The sequence below is a fragment of the Lupinus angustifolius genome, chromosome LG09 (genome assembly GCF_001865875.1).
Source record: "Lupinus angustifolius cultivar Tanjil chromosome LG09, LupAngTanjil_v1.0, whole genome shotgun sequence".
In the NCBI taxonomy this organism is placed as follows: Eukaryota; Viridiplantae; Streptophyta; class Magnoliopsida; order Fabales; family Fabaceae; genus Lupinus; species Lupinus angustifolius.
Genome location: NC_032017.1, coordinates 15,847,946 through 15,866,598, shown reverse-complemented (window position 1 = coordinate 15,866,598; position 18,653 = coordinate 15,847,946). Strand labels below are relative to the sequence as shown.

The 18,653-nt window shown below is 30.3% G+C and overlaps 2 protein-coding genes across 2 annotated transcripts; both read right to left on the bottom strand.

Moving 5' to 3' along the window:
* Window positions 4,148-5,116, bottom strand: LOC109356298 (36.4 kDa proline-rich protein-like). The gene has a single exon (XM_019599624.1). The coding sequence runs from the start codon at window positions 5,114-5,116 to the stop codon at window positions 4,148-4,150; it is 969 nt and encodes a 322-aa protein (XP_019455169.1).
* On the bottom strand, window positions 11,200-12,168 carry LOC109356297 (leucine-rich repeat extensin-like protein 5). Its single transcript, XM_019599623.1, has 2 exons — window positions 11,743-12,168; window positions 11,200-11,646 (listed from the first exon to the last, which is right to left on the bottom strand). The coding sequence occupies exons 1-2, from the start codon at window positions 12,166-12,168 to the stop codon at window positions 11,200-11,202; spliced, it is 873 nt and encodes a 290-aa protein (XP_019455168.1).

Sequence of the window (18,653 nt, the reverse complement as noted above, 5' to 3'; positions counted from 1 at the left end):
ATAAAACTGTCTTTATGCCCAACTTGGAAAATATGGACATAGAACAACATATCTAAGTTTGGGAGTTTATTATGCATCGGACAACATATTAGCACCCAAAACACCCATATTTAAACAATACTTTTGCTAATCGCATGGACCAGTTTATACCCTTCATTTATATATTCAATATTGAATTAGGATGTGTGGCATGATTTTATATAGCTACCAAGTATTCTTAGATGCAATAGGATAATCAAGACTATATATTTCAGGGTTGGAAATTGGTTAATGAGTTGGTCTGATTTTAATTAAGTGAGATTAAAATATACTAAGTAAACTGTAGATCTCCTTTCCTAGTTTCGGAGATGGTGGAGGCAATACTAATTAACAAGGTTGCTTCTCAACCCACATAAAAAGAAATGAGATGACACTAATTGCAATCATTCATCCAATTCTCAATCTAATATTTTTTTTATTAATATTAACTTTTGTGAAAATGTTTAATTTAAAAAAAAATGTCTTATAATGAAATTGAGCTTGTTTTATGCTTTTCAATTCGCAGGTCTTTTTATCCTCCTACTTTTTTCTATGTTTTTTCGGTTTTTAGGCCTTTCTATGTGAGTATTGGCTGAAGAAAATGCAAACAGTGCAAATTTGGTCTTCAAATATTCATTACATTTATAACATTGTGATGAGTTGAACTCATAATATTGTTATTGTTAGACTTTTGGGAAGAAACGTAACCCTACTAATACTGATTGATTGAGTAATCGATGTAGTACATGTTTAGAAAGTAAGTCTATTCAAATAGCATTTTAGACATGCTAACTATATTACATATTTGTTAGCAGTTTCCATGTATCTAAAATATATACTATTTGATTGATAAGTTTTTCTTAATATTGAAATCGAACTTGACACTCCAATAATAGATGCAAGACATGTTTCTTTATACATGAGTGACGAGTTTGTTTGTTTATGTTTCCCAACTTACCTGTTGTGGTACCCAACTCGCATTGTATTCCTTCAATTTATCGCAATGTGGAAGCTACAGAACATCGGAGATGGACCGTAACCAGTGTGCTATTTTATTTGTTCATTGTCTCTTTTCTTATTAATATGTATAATGTTTTTTTATGATTTTTACGATTCAATTATTCTCGTAGTATATAGGTATACACCATATATAAATTAATATATGCAATCCTACTGAGATTGTAATACTAATATAGTCATATAATAATCGAGGTCTAAACATTTGTGAACTTAATTTTCAATCTCGATTTTCAAAATAAGATATTTGGAATAGTTTTATACCTCCTTATTTTTGGAACTAAGGTCTTTTATGTGAAAATAATTTCAAAAATGCCACAACCTTTTTCAACCTGGACCATTTATGCAACTAAGATCTTTTCTAGGATAATAATTTTGAAAATATCATTGTCTTCTTTTGCCCTTACTTTTAAATTAATTAACATTTGTTTGTAAGGTTAAATAAATCTTTTACCGAAGAAAAACTATTTTTGAAAATGGATATCATACATCTAAAATCTATGTAAATTATTTTTGAAAATGGAAATTAGTTTATGCCACTCATCCGAAATTTACAATTTGCCAAATACTTGCCAAGAAGATCTGCAACTTGCATACGGTAGTACAAAATATTTTCAAATAGATGTCATGAAACAAGTTTTCATTTAATTAAGCTTGGAATGTTTTTAAAATGTGAACCTCTAGTGTAACGTGCTAGACAAATAATGATATTGAGTTTTGTTATTGCCACATTAAATATGTTGCCTCAAGACCTTTGTGTCTGAGAGTAATATTGTCGGCCAGGAAAAACATTGCATGTGTGAGCTATACTTGATATTCATGAAAAAATGGCCACAAAATTAAAAGAGAAATATTAACTAATATCCTAAAAATAGGAAGGATTTAAAATTAAAAATAGTATATAATAAAATAAATATCTGGTCTATTTTATGTAAATCTTTCGAAGGTTTAATTAAGTTCTTTTTATGTAGCTTTTTCAAAATTTTATACACATGAACTAATTTTGAATTAGAAAAGTAACCCTGTTTATTAATTGGAAATAGAAAATCATTATCTAAATGAGTGTAAATATAAATTGAATGAGGCCCCTTACACCGTCTTATGATTTCAAAGTATGAATTTGATTTTTAAAAACTTAAAGTCGCATTTTCATGTAATGATTTCTTTTATATAATTTCAAATTTGATATCTTAACTAATATGGACATTTATTAACATGACATAATATAAATAATAAATAAACAGACAAATATAAATAGAGAGATACATTCCTCTAGTATGCTACTTCAGTTTATTAAATAATGGGTAATAAGGCCTTAGTTCTATTCCTTAAGATGTCTCACATGGCACAGGTTAGAAAATTCCTTACAAATATAATAAGTTTTTATGACAAACATGATAACTACTATTGCGAGTATAAGAGACACACAACCCTTACTATAGGTAAAGTCTATTAAACGTTATACTATAATAACAATGTACCACATTTAATGAAAGTTTAATAAATAATAAAATCCAACATATATTGTCATAATTGATCCTACGAAGTTTTCATCTTATGGAAACAGCCAATGTTGTTATCACTTTAAATAATACGAAATATATCAATATATATATCATTAATCAATCATTCATTTGATTATTCATCTCTTATATGATTTTGTATAAGATTCCTGGTAATATTCATATTTTGGAAAGCTCTTTTTATAGATGCATCTCTCACTACATGTTTAAAACCTAACTCTAAATTTAAGTAAAGGATAAGATTAGAAAAAAATGAATTATCTTCTGCTTCTTAAACATAGAAAACCATTCTATTGCCTTTTTGCATGTTACTTCATGAAGCTATAAATTAAATATTTTTAATTAGCATAACTCAACATGAAAAAATTATAAATTATAAAGTTTCAAAAAAAAATTGTACCTTCACCTTGGATTTTTATTTATAGACTAGTGGCAACTTTATATATGATATTACTTATAGTTTGTGGGGATACCTTCCCCATAGAGGCTTTTGTAGTTATGCCTTTACAATCATATGTATTACGTTTAAACAACTTGTTCGTGTCTTGTGTGTATTATCTCAAAAGATGAATGGTAATATCATATTAATTTTGACAATATCGCTTTTTAGAGCTACTTAAATGACCCCAACAAATGCATAAAGTTCTTCCTTGTAATTATCATCGTAATATCGAGGTTTTGGAGTTTGCAAAAATTATCATGAACACCGTTATGACAATATATGTTATATTTCCCATAATCTTTCTGCTATAATGGAAAATTCTACATAACCGCAGCTCAACATAACCATTATTTAAAAAAATTATTAGTAAAATTCTAGTAAAATTATATGAGCTTCATATTAGATATCATATCCACCGATATCATTTTTATATTTATTGATGAATTAAAACTATGTTCACCCTTCAACTAGTTAAAAAATGACAAAAGAGACTCTCACTCAACATCACAAAATAAAAAGGGACTTGTTCCAAGTATGAAAGACTAAATATTTATTATTATTTTATATATTGCTTTGTCTTCCACACACTCAAAATTACAGTGCATGAAAGCAAGTACATATACATAAGAGGGGGCCATTTCCTTTATTAAAACTCCACAATACAATAAAAAACATGGGTTTAGTTCCTGTAAACAATAATCAACTTTGATGAACTTTCCCAAAGACACTAGTCGATGATGGCATTATCTTCACACTTTCTACTTAGACCCTGCATTATTAGACTTGTGTATTAATATTTCTTTCATGACTAATTCGTTGTTAAAATATAATATTACATAGATTTTACAAGAAATGTAGAATACTTAAAGTATTTAATACTAAAAGGATGTCTCATAACGTGAATTTTTGTTTCAAATTAGCATTAGAGTTTAACTTTCATATAGTTAGTATAATAATTAGATGACAGTACAAAATATTTTTACCCTTGAAAATGAAATATTAAGATTATACATTTCAAATTAATACATGTTCTTGCTTTAAAAATACTAGTGAATTATAATAAAATATATGAAAAAGATGTAGCAAATATGTGTGAGCGTATCGTTAATTTAATATTAACCTGAGCTTGATGGAAAGAATACCATTTCTAGTTTTGTTTTGGTGACGGAGCCAAGTGATGAGGGTGCTTGTGTCCCGATGGTGGGGCAGAATGGTGCTTGTGGTGAGGATGTTGGTTGAGCCAGTGCTTGTCTTCTAGAGATAGGGGTGGTGGAGAATGGTATTTGTGCTTGTGTTTTGGAGATGGTGGTGAACGAAAATGGTGCCTCTTTTTGTATGTGGAAGATGGTTGTGGTGGAGAGTGGGGCTCTTGCTCTTGTCCTGGAGATGATGGTGGAGAGACGATCACCGGGATAGGAATGAGGGGTGGTTTATAGGGTTTATTGCGACTTGACTTTGATGGAAGGTAAATGTCCTTTGCTTCGGATGGTTGTGGTGGAGAGAGGGGCTCGTTCTCTTGTCCTAGAGATGGTGGTGGAGACACGATCACCGGGACAGGAATGAGGGTTGGTTTATAGGGTTTCTTGCGACTTGACTTTGATGGAAGGTAAACGACATTTGCTTCGGATGGTTGTGGTGGAGACTGGGGCTCTTTCTCTTGTCCTAAAGATGATGGAGGAGAGACAATCACCGGGATAGGAATGAGGGGTGGTTTATAGGGTTTCTTGCGACTTGACTTTGATGGAAGGTAAACGTCATTTGCTTTGGATGGTTGTGGTGGAGAGTGGGGCTCGTTCTCTTGTCCTGGAGATGATGGTGGAGAGACAATCACCGGGATAGGAATGAGAGGTGGTTTATAGGGTTTCTTGTGACTTGACTTTGATGGAAGGTAAACGTCATTTGATTCGGATGGTTGTGGTGGAGACTGGGACTCGTGCTCTTGTCCTGGAGATGACGGTGGAGAGACGATCACCGGGATAGGAATGAGGGGTGGTTTATAGGGTTTATTGCGACTTGACTTTGATGGAAGGTAAACATTATTTGCTTCAGATGGTAAACTGAAGAATATTATGGCCAATGCAAGACAAACAGAACCTGAGACAAGTAGAGACCTCATTTTCCCTAACTTGACTTGAAAGTGGGTTTTGATTATGCTCTTAACAAATCAAATGCTTTCTATTTTATAGTTTTCTTATTTATCATTTAACATACCAATCACCTTGGTAAATTTAGTTTTCACATGAGACTCACCCTACTCTGAACATGCAATGTTTCAAAAAACTTTTCTTTGAGTTGTGCATTAATATTATATTTGACTTTGGGAACAATACGACACAAAATTATTTTAGGAAGTTGTTTTGTATTGGATAGAATGTGAAAACCTGGCAAACAATAACGTTGTGAGGTTGAAATAGAACGAAAATCTTCTATAGCCAATATTATATGTTTTCATTGCCTCCAATAAAAATAACTAGCTCATGATAAATTAAATTAAAAAAATATTATAAGAGTATATGAGGTGTTTGTTTCTCATTGGTGGCAAATATAAGGACATTAATAGTGGATATACATGGTTTATGTCCATCGAAATGATACAAGATTACTTGTTATTCTTCTTTAACCTTAGAGAAAAGACATAAGATTTTGTTTAATTAGATTTTGTAAATGTGATTCCAAAACCTAATGTTGAAGGATTGGTTTATCTTATTGGTCAAAATTATTTATTTAATGGTACTACTTTCTGGCTTCCTTTCATACATAATTGTGAAAGAAATATTTAAATAAGTTTATATACCTAAATTCTAATTGTAATCATCTGCACATTATTGTTTGTTCTTATAGCATTCACATGTCTCGATTTTATGCAATAGAGAATGCAGACTTACATAGTTCTTACTAGAAAATTGTTTGATTGATTAGGTGTATCTCAATTGTTTTATATAATAGAAGCGATATATCAAGAATATCTGAATGATGAGTTATGGAAAAGTAGTGATTACCAATGGCCTTTCCTTCATCCTTGATGTGATAATATTTTCCGTATTATTGAAATTAATTAAGAAAAGGTTTATGCTTATTTGATATGGTATTCATTATGTATAGTTAAATAAAATATTTTTTAATAGTATTATTTTTAAAATTATTTCAAAGATCTTAAACTTGTTACTTTTTGAATATTAAAATTTTTATATTATACAAAAAAATTTATTTATTATTTTATTTTTACTCAATTTTGGATTTAGTCTGAACTAGTAGTGGTGGTGTATCACGGCCTTTCAAAAAATGGTCCAGGAAAATAAGTGAAATCATGACCTTTTCTACATCTTTATTATAATTTCTTTTATAAAAATTATCATTTATTTTCATAGAAGTTTATTACAAATTATCATACATGAGAAATGATAACAAATTAATTTTATTTTTTATAAGATCATTTATTATATATCGTTAAGAACGATTTTTAATGAAAAAGAATCACAAAAGTAAAATAATTATGCTTTACCTAATTAATTAATAATCCTCATTAATTACTAACATATATTAATTAATTTATGTTGACCTTAGTATTATAATTAAAAACTATGATTTTTGTTATATTACAATTATAATTTATACAAATTTAATCATAGATTTATTATTATAATAATTATTATTAATAATAAACAAGGAAATTAGAAATTAAAGAAATAAGATGTTTAAATGCACCTCATGGCACATAAATGGAGGGCTATAGAGGCACTAGAGTCGTGTAAGAACTGGTAAGGAAAAACGATGATGCATTCGTAGAAAGAGGGCAAGTTGTCGATGGTAGGAGTAGAGGTGGTGTTGCACGAAATTCCGCATGAGTCAGATGTTTGTGTTTGAAAAGTATAGGTGATAAAGGGTGCATGTGAATGGCAAGGGAACACATTGAGAATCGCAAAAACGGGTGAGACGCGTAGCACGTATCGCAGCCTTATTTTTAATGGATCATCTATAACATGACTTAGGAGGATGCAGAAACCAACTCAACCTTATTCCAAATGATTTAGAGTTGCTACTGCATATTTGTCGCTCAAAACTTATAAAACTGTCTTTATGCCCAACTTGGAAAATATGGACATAGAACAACATATCTAAGTTTGGGAGTTTATTATGCATCGGACAACATATTAGCACCCAAAACACCCATATTTAAACAATACTTTTGCTAATCGCATGGACCAGTTTATACCCTTCATTTATATATTCAATATTGAATTAGGATGTGTGGCATGATTTTATATAGCTACCAAGTATTCTTAGATGCAATAGGATAATCAAGACTATATATTTCAGGGTTGGAAATTGGTTAATGAGTTGGTCTGATTTTAATTAAGTGAGATTAAAATATACTAAGTAAACTGTAGATCTCCTTTCCTAGTTTCGGAGATGGTGGAGGCAATACTAATTAACAAGGTTGCTTCTCAACCCACATAAAAAGAAATGAGATGACACTAATTGCAATCATTCATCCAATTCTCAATCTAATATTTTTTTTATTAATATTAACTTTTGTGAAAATGTTTAATTTAAAAAAAAATGTCTTATAATGAAATTGAGCTTGTTTTATGCTTTTCAATTCGCAGGTCTTTTTATCCTCCTACTTTTTTCTATGTTTTTTCGGTTTTTAGGCCTTTCTATGTGAGTATTGGCTGAAGAAAATGCAAACAGTGCAAATTTGGTCTTCAAATATTCATTACATTTATAACATTGTGATGAGTTGAACTCATAATATTGTTATTGTTAGACTTTTGGGAAGAAACGTAACCCTACTAATACTGATTGATTGAGTAATCGATGTAGTACATGTTTAGAAAGTAAGTCTATTCAAATAGCATTTTAGACATGCTAACTATATTACATATTTGTTAGCAGTTTCCATGTATCTAAAATATATACTATTTGATTGATAAGTTTTTCTTAATATTGAAATCGAACTTGACACTCCAATAATAGATGCAAGACATGTTTCTTTATACATGAGTGACGAGTTTGTTTGTTTATGTTTCCCAACTTACCTATTGTGGTACCCAACTCGCATTGTATTCCTTCAATTTACCGCTATGTGGAAGTTACAGAACATCGGAGATGGACCGTAACCAATGTGCTATTTTATTTGTTCATTGTCTCTTTTCTTATTAATATGTATAATGTTTTTTTATGATTTTTACGATTCAATTATTCTCGTAGTATATAGGTATACACCATATATAAATTAATATATGCAATCCTACTGAGATTGTAATACTAATATAGTCATATAATAATCGAGGTCTAAACATTTGTGAACTTAATTTTCAATCTCGATTTTCAAAATAAGATATTTGGAATAGTTTTATACCTCCTTATTTTTGGAACTAAGGTCTTTTATGTGAAAATAATTTCAAAAACGCCACAGCCTTTTTCAAGCTGGACCATTTATGCAACTAAGATCTTTTCTAGGATAATAATTTTGAAAATATCATTGTCTTCTTTTGCCCTTACTTTTAAATTAATTAACATTTGTTTGTAAGGTTAAATAAATCTTTTACCGAAGAAAAACTATTTTTGAAAATGGATATCATACATCTAAAATCTATGTAAATTATTTTTGAAAATGGAAATTAGTTTATGCCACTCATCCGAAATTTACAATTTGCCAAATACTTGCCAAGAAGATCTGCAACTTGCATACGGTAGTACAAAATATTTTCAAATAGATGTCATGAAACAAGTTTTCATTTAATTAAGCTTGGAATGTTTTTAAAATGTGAACCTCTAGTGTAGCGTGCTAGACAAATAATGATATTGAGTTTTGTTATTGCCACATTAAATATGTTGCCTCAAGACCTTTCTGTCTGAGAGTAATATTGTCGGCTAGGAAAAACATTGCACGTGTGAGCTATACTTGATATTCATGAAAAAATGGCCACAAAATTAAAAGAGAAATATTAACTAATATCCTAAAAATAGGAAGGATTTAAAATTAAAAATAGTATATAATAAAATAAATATCTGGTCTATTTTATGTAAATCTTTCGAAGGTTTAATTAAGTTCTTTTTATGTAGCTTTTTCAAAATTTTATACACATGAACTAATTTTGAATTAGAAAAGTAACCCTGTTTATTAATTGGAAATAGAAAATCATTATCTAAATGAGTGTAAATATAAATTGAATGTGGCCCCTTACACCGTCTTATGAATTCAAAGAATGAATTTGATTTTTAAAAACTTAAAGTCGCATTTTCATGTAATGATTTCTTTTATATAATTTCAAATTTGATATCTTAACTAATATGGACATTTATTAACATGACATAATATAAATAATAAATAAACAGACAAATATAAATAGAGAGATACATTCCTCTAGTATGCTACTTCAGTTTATTAAATAATGGGTAATAAGGCCTTAGTTCTATTCCTTAAGATGTCTCACATGGCACAGGTTAGAAAATTCCTTACAAATATAATAAGTTTTTATGACAAACATGATAACTACTATTGCGAGTATAAGAGACACACATCCCTTACTATAGGTAAAGTCTATAAAACGTTATACTATAATAACAATGTACCACATTTAATGAAAGTTTAATAAATAATAAAATCCAACATATATTGTCATAATTGATCCTACGAAGTTTTCATCTTATGGAAACAAGCAATGTTGTTATCACTTTAAATAATATGAAATATATCAATGTATATATCATTAATCAATCATTCATTTGATTATTCATCTCTTATATGATTTTGTATAAGATTCCTGGTAATATTCATATTTTGGAAAGCTCTTTCTATAGATGCATCTCTCACTACATGTTTAAAACCTAACTCTAAATTTAAGTAAAGGATAAGATTAGAAAAAAATGAATTATCTTCTGCTTCTTAAACATAGAAAACCATTCTATTGCCTTTTTGCATGTTACTTCATGAAGCTATAAATTAAATATTTTTAATTAGCATAACTCAACATGAAAAAATTATAAATTATAAAGTTTCAAAAAAAAATTGTACCTTCACCTTGGATTTTTATTTATAGACTAGTGGCAACTTTATATATGATATTACTTATAGTTTGTGGGGATACCTTCCCCATAGAGGCTTTTGTAGTTATGCCTTTACAATCATATGTATTACGTTTAAACAACTTGTTCGTGTCTTGTGTGTATTATCTCAAAGGATGAATGGTAATATCACATTAATTTTGACAATATCGCTTTTTAGAGCTACTTAAATGACCCTAACAAATGCATAAAGTTCTTCCTTGTAATTATCATTGTAATATCGAGGTTTTGGAGTTTGCAAAACTTATCATGAACACCGTTATGACAATACATGTTATATTTCCCATAATCTTTCTGCTATAATGGAAAATTCTACATAACCGCAGCTCAACAGTACCATTATTTAAAACAATTATTAGTAAAATTATATGAGCTTCATATTAGATATCATATCCACCGATATCATTTTTATATTTATTGATGAATTAAAACTATGTTCACCCTTCAACTAGTTAAAAAATGACAAAAGAGACTCTCACTCAACATCACAAAATAAAAAGGGACTTGTTCCAAGTATGAAAGACTAATTATTTATTATTATTTTATATATTGCTTTGTCTTCCACACACTCAAAATTACAGTGCATGAAAGCAAGTACATATACATAAGAGGGGGCCATTTCCTTTATTAAAACTCCACAATACAATAAAAAGCATGGGTTTAGTTCCTGTAAACAATAATCAACTTTGATGAACTTTCCCAAAGACACTAGTCGATGATGGCATTATCTTCACACTTTCTACTTAGACCCTGCATTATTAGACATGTGTATTAATATTTCTTTCATGACTAATCTGTTGATAAAATATGATATTTCAAAGATTTTACAAGAAATGTAGACCACTTAAAGTATTTAATACTAAAAGGATGTCTCATAACGTGAATTTTTGTTTCAAATTAGCATTAGAGTTTAACTTTCATATAGTTAGTATAATAATTAGATGACAGTACAAAATATTTTTACCCTTGAAAATGAAATATCAGGATTATACATTGCAAATTAATACATGTTGTTGCTTCAAAAATACTAGTGAATTATAATAAAATATATGAAAAAGATGTAGAAAATATGTGTGAGCGTATCGTTAATTTAATATTAACCTGAGCTTGACGGAAAGAATACCATTTCTAGTTTTGTTTTGGTGATGGAGCCAAGTGATGAGGGTGCTTGTGTCCCGATGGTGGGGCAGAATGGTGCTTGTGGTGAGGATGTCGGTTGAGCCAGTGCTTGTCTTCTAGAGATAGGGGTGGTGGAGAATGGTATTTGTGCTTGTGTTTTGGAGATGGTGGTGAACGAAAGTGGTGCCTCTTCTTGTATGTGGAAGATAGTTGTGGTGGACAGTGGGGCTCTTGCTCTTGTCCTGGAGATGATGGTGGAGAGACGATCAGAGGGATAGGAATGAGGGGTGGTTTATAGGGTTTATTGCGACTTGACTTTGATGGAAGGTAAATGTCCTTTGCTTCGGATGGTTGTGGTGGAGAGAGGGGCTCGTTCTCTTGTCCTAGAGATGGTGGTGGAGACACGATCACCGGGATAGGAATGATGGGTGGTTTATGGGGTTTCTTGCGACTTGACTTTGATGGAAGGTAAACGACATTTGCTTCGGATGGTTATGGTGGAGAGTGGGGCTCTTGCTCTTGTCCTGGAGATGATGGAGGAGAGACAATCACCGGGATAGGAATCAGGGGTGGTTTATAGGGTTTCTTGCGACTTGACTTTGATGGAAGGTAAACGTCATTTGCTTTGGATGGTTGTGGTGGAGAGTGGGGCTCGTTCTCTTGTCCTGGAGATGATGGTGGAGAGACGATCACCGGGATAGGAATGAGAGGTGGTTTATAGGGTTTCTTGTGACTTGACTTTGATGGAAGGTAAACGTCATTTGATTCGGATGGTTGTGGTGGATACTGGGACTCGTGCTCTTGTCCTGGAGATGACGGTGGAGAGACGATCACCGGGATAGGAATGAGGGGTGGTTTATAGGGTTTATTGCGACTTGACTTTGATGGAAGGTAAACATTATTTGCTTCAGATGGTAAACTGAAGAATATTATGGCCAATGCAAGACAAACAGAACCTGAGACAAGTAGAGACCTCATTTTCTCTAACTTCACTTGAAAGTGGGTTTTGATTATGCTCTTAACAAATCAAATGCTTTCTATTTTATAGTTTTCTTATTTATCATTTAACATACCAATCACCTTGGTAAATTTAGTTTTCACATGAGACTCACCCTACTCTGAACATGCAATGTTTCAAAAAACTTTTCTTTGAGTTGTGCATTAATATTATATTTGACTTTGGGAACAATACGGCACAAAATTATTTTAGGAAGTTGTTTTGTATTGGATAGAATGTGAAAACCTAGCGAACAATAACGTTGTGAGGTTGAAATAGAACGAAAATCTTCTATAGCCAATATTATATGTTTTCATTGCCTCCAACAAAAACAACTAGCTCATGATAAATTAAATTAAAAAAAGCTTATAAGAGTATATGAGGTGTTTGTTTCTCATTGGTGGCAAATATAAGGACATTAATAGTGGATATACATGGTTTATGTCCATCGAAATGATACAAGATTACTTGTTATTCTTCTTTAACCTTAAAGAAAAGACATAAGATTTTGTTTTGTTTGAATGGAATATATATATGATTCCAAAACCTAATGTTGAAGGATTGGTTTATCTTATTGGTCAAAATTATTTATTTAATGGTACTACTTTCTGGCTTCCTTTCATACATAATTGTGAAAGAAATATTTAAATAAATTTATATACCTAAATTCTAATTATAATCATCTGCACATTATTGTTTGTTCTTATAGTATTCACATGTCTCGATTTTATGCAATCGAAAATGCAGACTTACATAGTTCTTGCTAGAAAATTGTTTGATTGATTGGGTGTATCTTAATTGTTTTATATAATAGAAGCGATATATCAAGAATGTTTGAATGATGAGTTGTGGAAAAGTAGTGAGTCTTTCCTTCATCCTTGATGTGATAATATTTTCCGTATTATTGAAATTAATTAAGAAAAGGTTTATGCTTATTGGATATGGTATTCATTATGTATAGTTAAATAAAATATTTTTTAATACTATTATTTTTAATGTTATTTCAAAGATTTTAAACTTGTTACTTTTTGAATATTAAAATTTTTATATTATACAAAAACATTTTATTTATTATTTTATTTTTACTCAATTTTGGATTTAATCTGAACTAGTAGTGGCGGTGTATCACGACCTTTCAAAAAATGGTCCAGGAAAATAAGTGAAATCATGACCTTTTCTACATCTTTATTATAATTTATTTTATAAAAATTATCATTTATTTTAATAGAAGTTTATTACTAATTGTCATACATGAGAAATGATAATAAATTCATTTTATTTTTTATAAGATCATTTATTATATATTGTTAAGAACGGTTTTTAATGAAAAAGAATCACAAAACTAAAATAATTATGCTTTACCTAATTAATTAATAATCCTCATTAATTTCTAACATATATTAATTAATTTATGTTGACCTTAGTATTATAATTAAAAACTCTGATTTTTGTTATATTACAATTATAATTTATACAAATTTAATCATAGATTTATTATTATAATAATAATTATTAATAATAAACATGGAAATTAGAAATTAAAGAAAGAAGATGTTTAAATGCACCTCATGGCACATAAATGGAAGGCTATAGAGGCATTAGAGTCGTGTAAGAACTGATAAGGAAAAACGATGATGCATTCGTAGAAAGATGGCAAGTTGTCGATGGTAGGAGTAGAGGTGGTGTTGCACGAAATTCCGCATGAGTCAGATGTTTGTGGTTGAAAGGTATAGGTTATAAAGGGTGCATGTGAATAGCAAGGGAACACATTGAGAATCGCAAAAACGGGTGAGATGCGTAGCAAGTATCGCAACCTTATTTTTAATGGATCATCTATAACATGACTTAGGAGGATGCAGAAACCAACTCAACCTTATTCCAAATGATTTAGAGTTGCTACTGCATATTTGTCGCTCAAAACTTATAAAACTGTCTTTCTGCCCAACTTGGAAAATATGGACATAGATCAACATATCTAAGTTTGGGAGTTTATTATGCATCGGACAACATATTAGCACCCAAAACACCCATATTTAAACAATACTTTCGCTAATCGCATGGACCAGTTTATACCCTTAATTTATATATTCAATATTGAATTAGGATGTGTGGCATGATTTTATATAGCTACCAAGTATTCTTAGATGCAATAGGATAATCAAGACTATATATTTCATGGTTGAAAATTGGTTAATGAGTTGGTCTAATTTTAATTAAGTGAGATTAAAATATACTAAGTAAATTGTAGATCTCCTTTCCTAGTTTGGGAGATGGCGGAGGCAATACTAATTAACAAGGTTGCTTCTCAACCCACATAAAAAGAAATGAGATGACACTAATTGCAATCATTCATCCAATTCTCAATCTGATATTTTTTTATTAATATTAACTTTTGTGAAAATGTTTAATTTAAAAAAAAATGTCTTATAATGAAATTGAGCTTGTTTTATGCTTTTCAATTCGCATGTCTTTTTATCCTCCTACTTTTTTCTATGTTTTTTCGGTTTTTAGGCCTTTATATGTGAGTATTGGCTGAAGAAAATGCAAACAGTGCAAATTTGGTCTTCAAATATTCATTACATTTATAACATTGTGATGAGTTGAACTCATAATATTGTTATTGTTAGACTTTTGGGAAGAAACGTAACCCTACTAATACTGATTGATTGAGTAATCGATGTAGTACATGTTTAGAAAGTAAGTCTATTCAAATAGTCTTTTAGACATGCTAACTATATTACATATTTGTTAGCAGTTTCCCTGTATCTAAAACATATACTATTTGATTGATAAGTTTTTCTTAATATTGAAATCGAACTTGACACTCCAATAATAGATGCAAGACATGTTTCTTTATACATGAGTGACAAGTTTGTTTGTTTATGTTTCCCAACTTACCTGTTGTGGTACCCAACTCGCATTGTATTCCTTCAATTTATCGCTATGTGGAAGTTACAGAACATCGGAGATGGACCGTAACCAATGTGCTATTTTATTTGTTCATTGTCTCTTTTCTTATTAATATGTATAATGTTTTTTTATGATTTTTACGATTCAATTATTCTCGTAGTATATAGGTATACACCATATATAAATTAATATATGCAATCCTACTGAGATTGTAATACTAATATAGTCATATAACAATCGAGGTCTAAACATTCATGCACTTAATTTTCAATCTCGATGGTCAAAATAAGAAATTTGGAATAGTTCTATACCTCCTTATTTTTGGAACTAAGGTCTTTTATGTGAAAATAATTTCAAAAATACCACAACCTTTTACGATCTGGATCATTAACGCAATAAGGTCTTTTCTAGGATAATAATTTTGAAAATGTCATCATCTTTGTTTGCCCTTACTTTTAAATTAATTGACATTTGTTCGTAAGGTTAAATAAATATTTTACAGATGAAAAACTATTTTTGAAAATGGATATCATACATCTAAAGTCTATATGAATAATTTTAAAATAGAAATTAATTTATGCCACTCATCCGAAATTCACAAGTTACGAAATGCTTGTCAAGAAGATCTACAACTTGCATATGGTAGTAGAAATGTTTTTCAAATAAATGTCATGAAACAAGTTTTCATTTAATGAAGTTTGGAATGTGTTTAAAATGCGAACCTGTAATGTAGTGTGCTAGACTAATAATGCTATGGAGTTTTGTTATTGGCAATTGTAATACTCTAAATTTATGACAACAACATTATGTTTTCCATAGTGTATGTAACATCCCAGTTATGTCATGGAACCTCCCAGGTCCAAGAGTACACTGAGCGTGTCACCAGTAACACCGCAGTAATGTCATGCGACCTCCCTGGTCCATGACTACACTGAGTGTGCCACCCACCAGCTTAAATACTCCCTGCAGTATTTTATTCCCCACAAAGGGGAGCCTCCCGCGACTCGAACCCATGACCTCAGGGACAAATAGTCATTGATTCCATGAGTCGCTACCATTAAGCTATTTATTGTAACACCCGATTTATGTCTTGCAACCTCCCCGATCCAAGACTACACTGAGCGAGTCACCGTTAGCACCATAGTAATGTCATGCGACATCAGCTTAATGGTAGCGACTCATGGAATTAATGACTATTTGTCCCTGAGGTCATGGGTTCGAGTCGCGGGAGGCTCCCCTTTGTGGGAAATAAAATACAGCAGGGAGTATTTAAGCTGGTGGGTGGCACGCTCAGTATAGTCATGGGTCGGGAAGGTCGCATGACATTATATTGCGGTGTTACCGGTGACACGCTCAGTGTAGTCTTGGACCGGGGAGGTCGCATAACATAACTGGGATATTACAGTGTATATTCTTATGCATATTAATTTATTTTCTATTAATTACTAATTTCTATACTATTTATAGATATATAAATTATTTCAATTTTTATTAATTACATTATAAGTTTAAAATCGTCTTGTACATGTAAAAACAATCATTAAACAAACATTAAAGAATTTTTTGTGAGACTTAGTTAACTTTATTTTTATATTAGAGACTCGATACTCTTTAGTATGCGTATATAAAAAATAAATAAACAAAAATAAATTAATATAGTCAAAGGGCTAAATAAATATGAGATGAGGTGGACCTAACCATTTCAATCGTCTTCAACTTCGTATAGCCACATTAAATATTTTACCTAAAGACCTTTGTGTCTCAGAATAATACTATCGGTCAGGAAAAGCATTGCACGTGTGAGGTATACTTGATATTCATGAAAAAAAATGGCTACAAAATTAAAATAGAAATATTAACTAATATCCTAAAAATAGGAAGGATTTAAAATTAAAAATAGTATATAATAAAATAAATGTCTCATTTGTTTTATATAAATCTTTTAAAGGTGTAGTTAAGTTTTTTTTCATATGGCTTTTTCAAAATTTTATACTCATGAACTAATTTTGAATTAGAAAAATAACCTATTTATTAATTGGAAATAGAAAATTATTAACTGTGTAAATATAAATTGAATGAAGGCCCTAAATCGTATGAAAACAAAGCATGAATTTAATGTCTAAAAACTTAAAGTCGCATTTTCATGTATTGATTTCTATTATTTAATTTTAAAATTGATATCTTAATAATATGGACATTTATTAACATGGCATAATATAAATAAAAAATAAACAAACAAATATAAATGGATAGATACATTCATGCTAAAATTGAAATTGTTTAAATTTGAGAACAATGAATACCCAAAATTAGAAATTAAGAAATATATTTGTCAAAGTTCTGAAATATGTTTCAAACTAACACACATTGCTACATATAGAGATTATTTATCTTTAATAGTGTTTCATTTTATTGTCTCGGACTAATGAAATATTGCCGCATAAATAAAAGAAATTTTTGAAAAACAAAGGTAAAATTTTGATTGGCTTAAGATAATTAATAAGATATTGTTTGGTACAGGTGATGTTCTTCTCATGCCTACACATAGTCAAAAGGGAAGAATGGAATATAATAGAAAATCCTCAAAAACAGTTTACTCCTAAATTTAAACATACAAATCACACATAATAATTGATGGCTAATAATTTTACCTTCTAATGGTAAACCTACCTATTGGACAGTAAGTATTTTGATTCTGAAAACTTGAAGAAAACATAAAATACAGAAACAAACTACACATTATTAGAAAGGTAACAACTCTAATCCTTCATGCGCATCATTTGTACATATATAACGACCAACATTGTTGTTTAAACTTGCAACTTGCAAGGAAATAAATGGTGGTGAATATAGAATAACAAACAACCATTTACAATGGATGTTAAAGCCATTTACAATCTCACCTTGCTTCTTTTGTTAATCTTGGTTCCCTTCTCCAACGCTTCTTTATGGGGTGAAATGCTTCATCCAAAACTTGGAGTTAAGATAACGTCCAAAATACCTGGTGGGGTTGTGCATGTAAAATGTATATCAAGCGAGAGTGACATAAAGGAAGGGTACTTAGAATCTTCAAGTGCAAAGCCATTCACATTTGAGGTTGAACTCAAGTTTCTAACAACGGTAAGATACAATTGTTTATTGACACAAGGTTGTAAAGAAATTGGACAATTTTTGGGTTTTAGGAGTGGTTCTTATTGTGAAAAAGGTTGTACCTGGGAAGTTTTTCCAACTTATGCCCTAAGAATATCTTCTAAACGTGGTTTTGTAAATCAAACGTATAAACCAATAGGAAGCCCCGATGACCATAGTTATGATTTTGCCTAGTTTGAGAAATATGTGTCAATGTATTGTGGGGATGAAAGAGGGAAGTTTTAGAGGTAGATCATTTATTAATCCTCTATTTAATTTGTTCTTATAGATCATATTGCAGTCATTATTTGCATATGAAATTTTGTTACTCCTGAACACAAAATTTAGTATGGAATGGACATTGTGAGTCTAGATGAATATTGATATGATGAATGTATCACGTGATCATAAAAAAGATTTATACGTT

What these genes read in the sequence shown, in the direction of transcription:
- LOC109356298 (XM_019599624.1), bottom strand. Translation starts at nt 5,116, where the DNA reads ATGAGGTCTCTACTTGTCTCAGGTTCTGTTTGTCTTGCATTGGCCATA.
- LOC109356297 (XM_019599623.1), bottom strand. Translation starts at nt 12,168, where the DNA reads ATGAGGTCTCTACTTGTCTCAGGTTCTGTTTGTCTTGCATTGGCCATA. An exon ending in CACCCCTGATTCCTATCCCG is followed by an intron (nt 11,647 to 11,742) that starts GTGATTGTCTCT and finishes CTTCCATCAAAG; the next exon opens with TCAAGTCGCAAGAAACCCCA.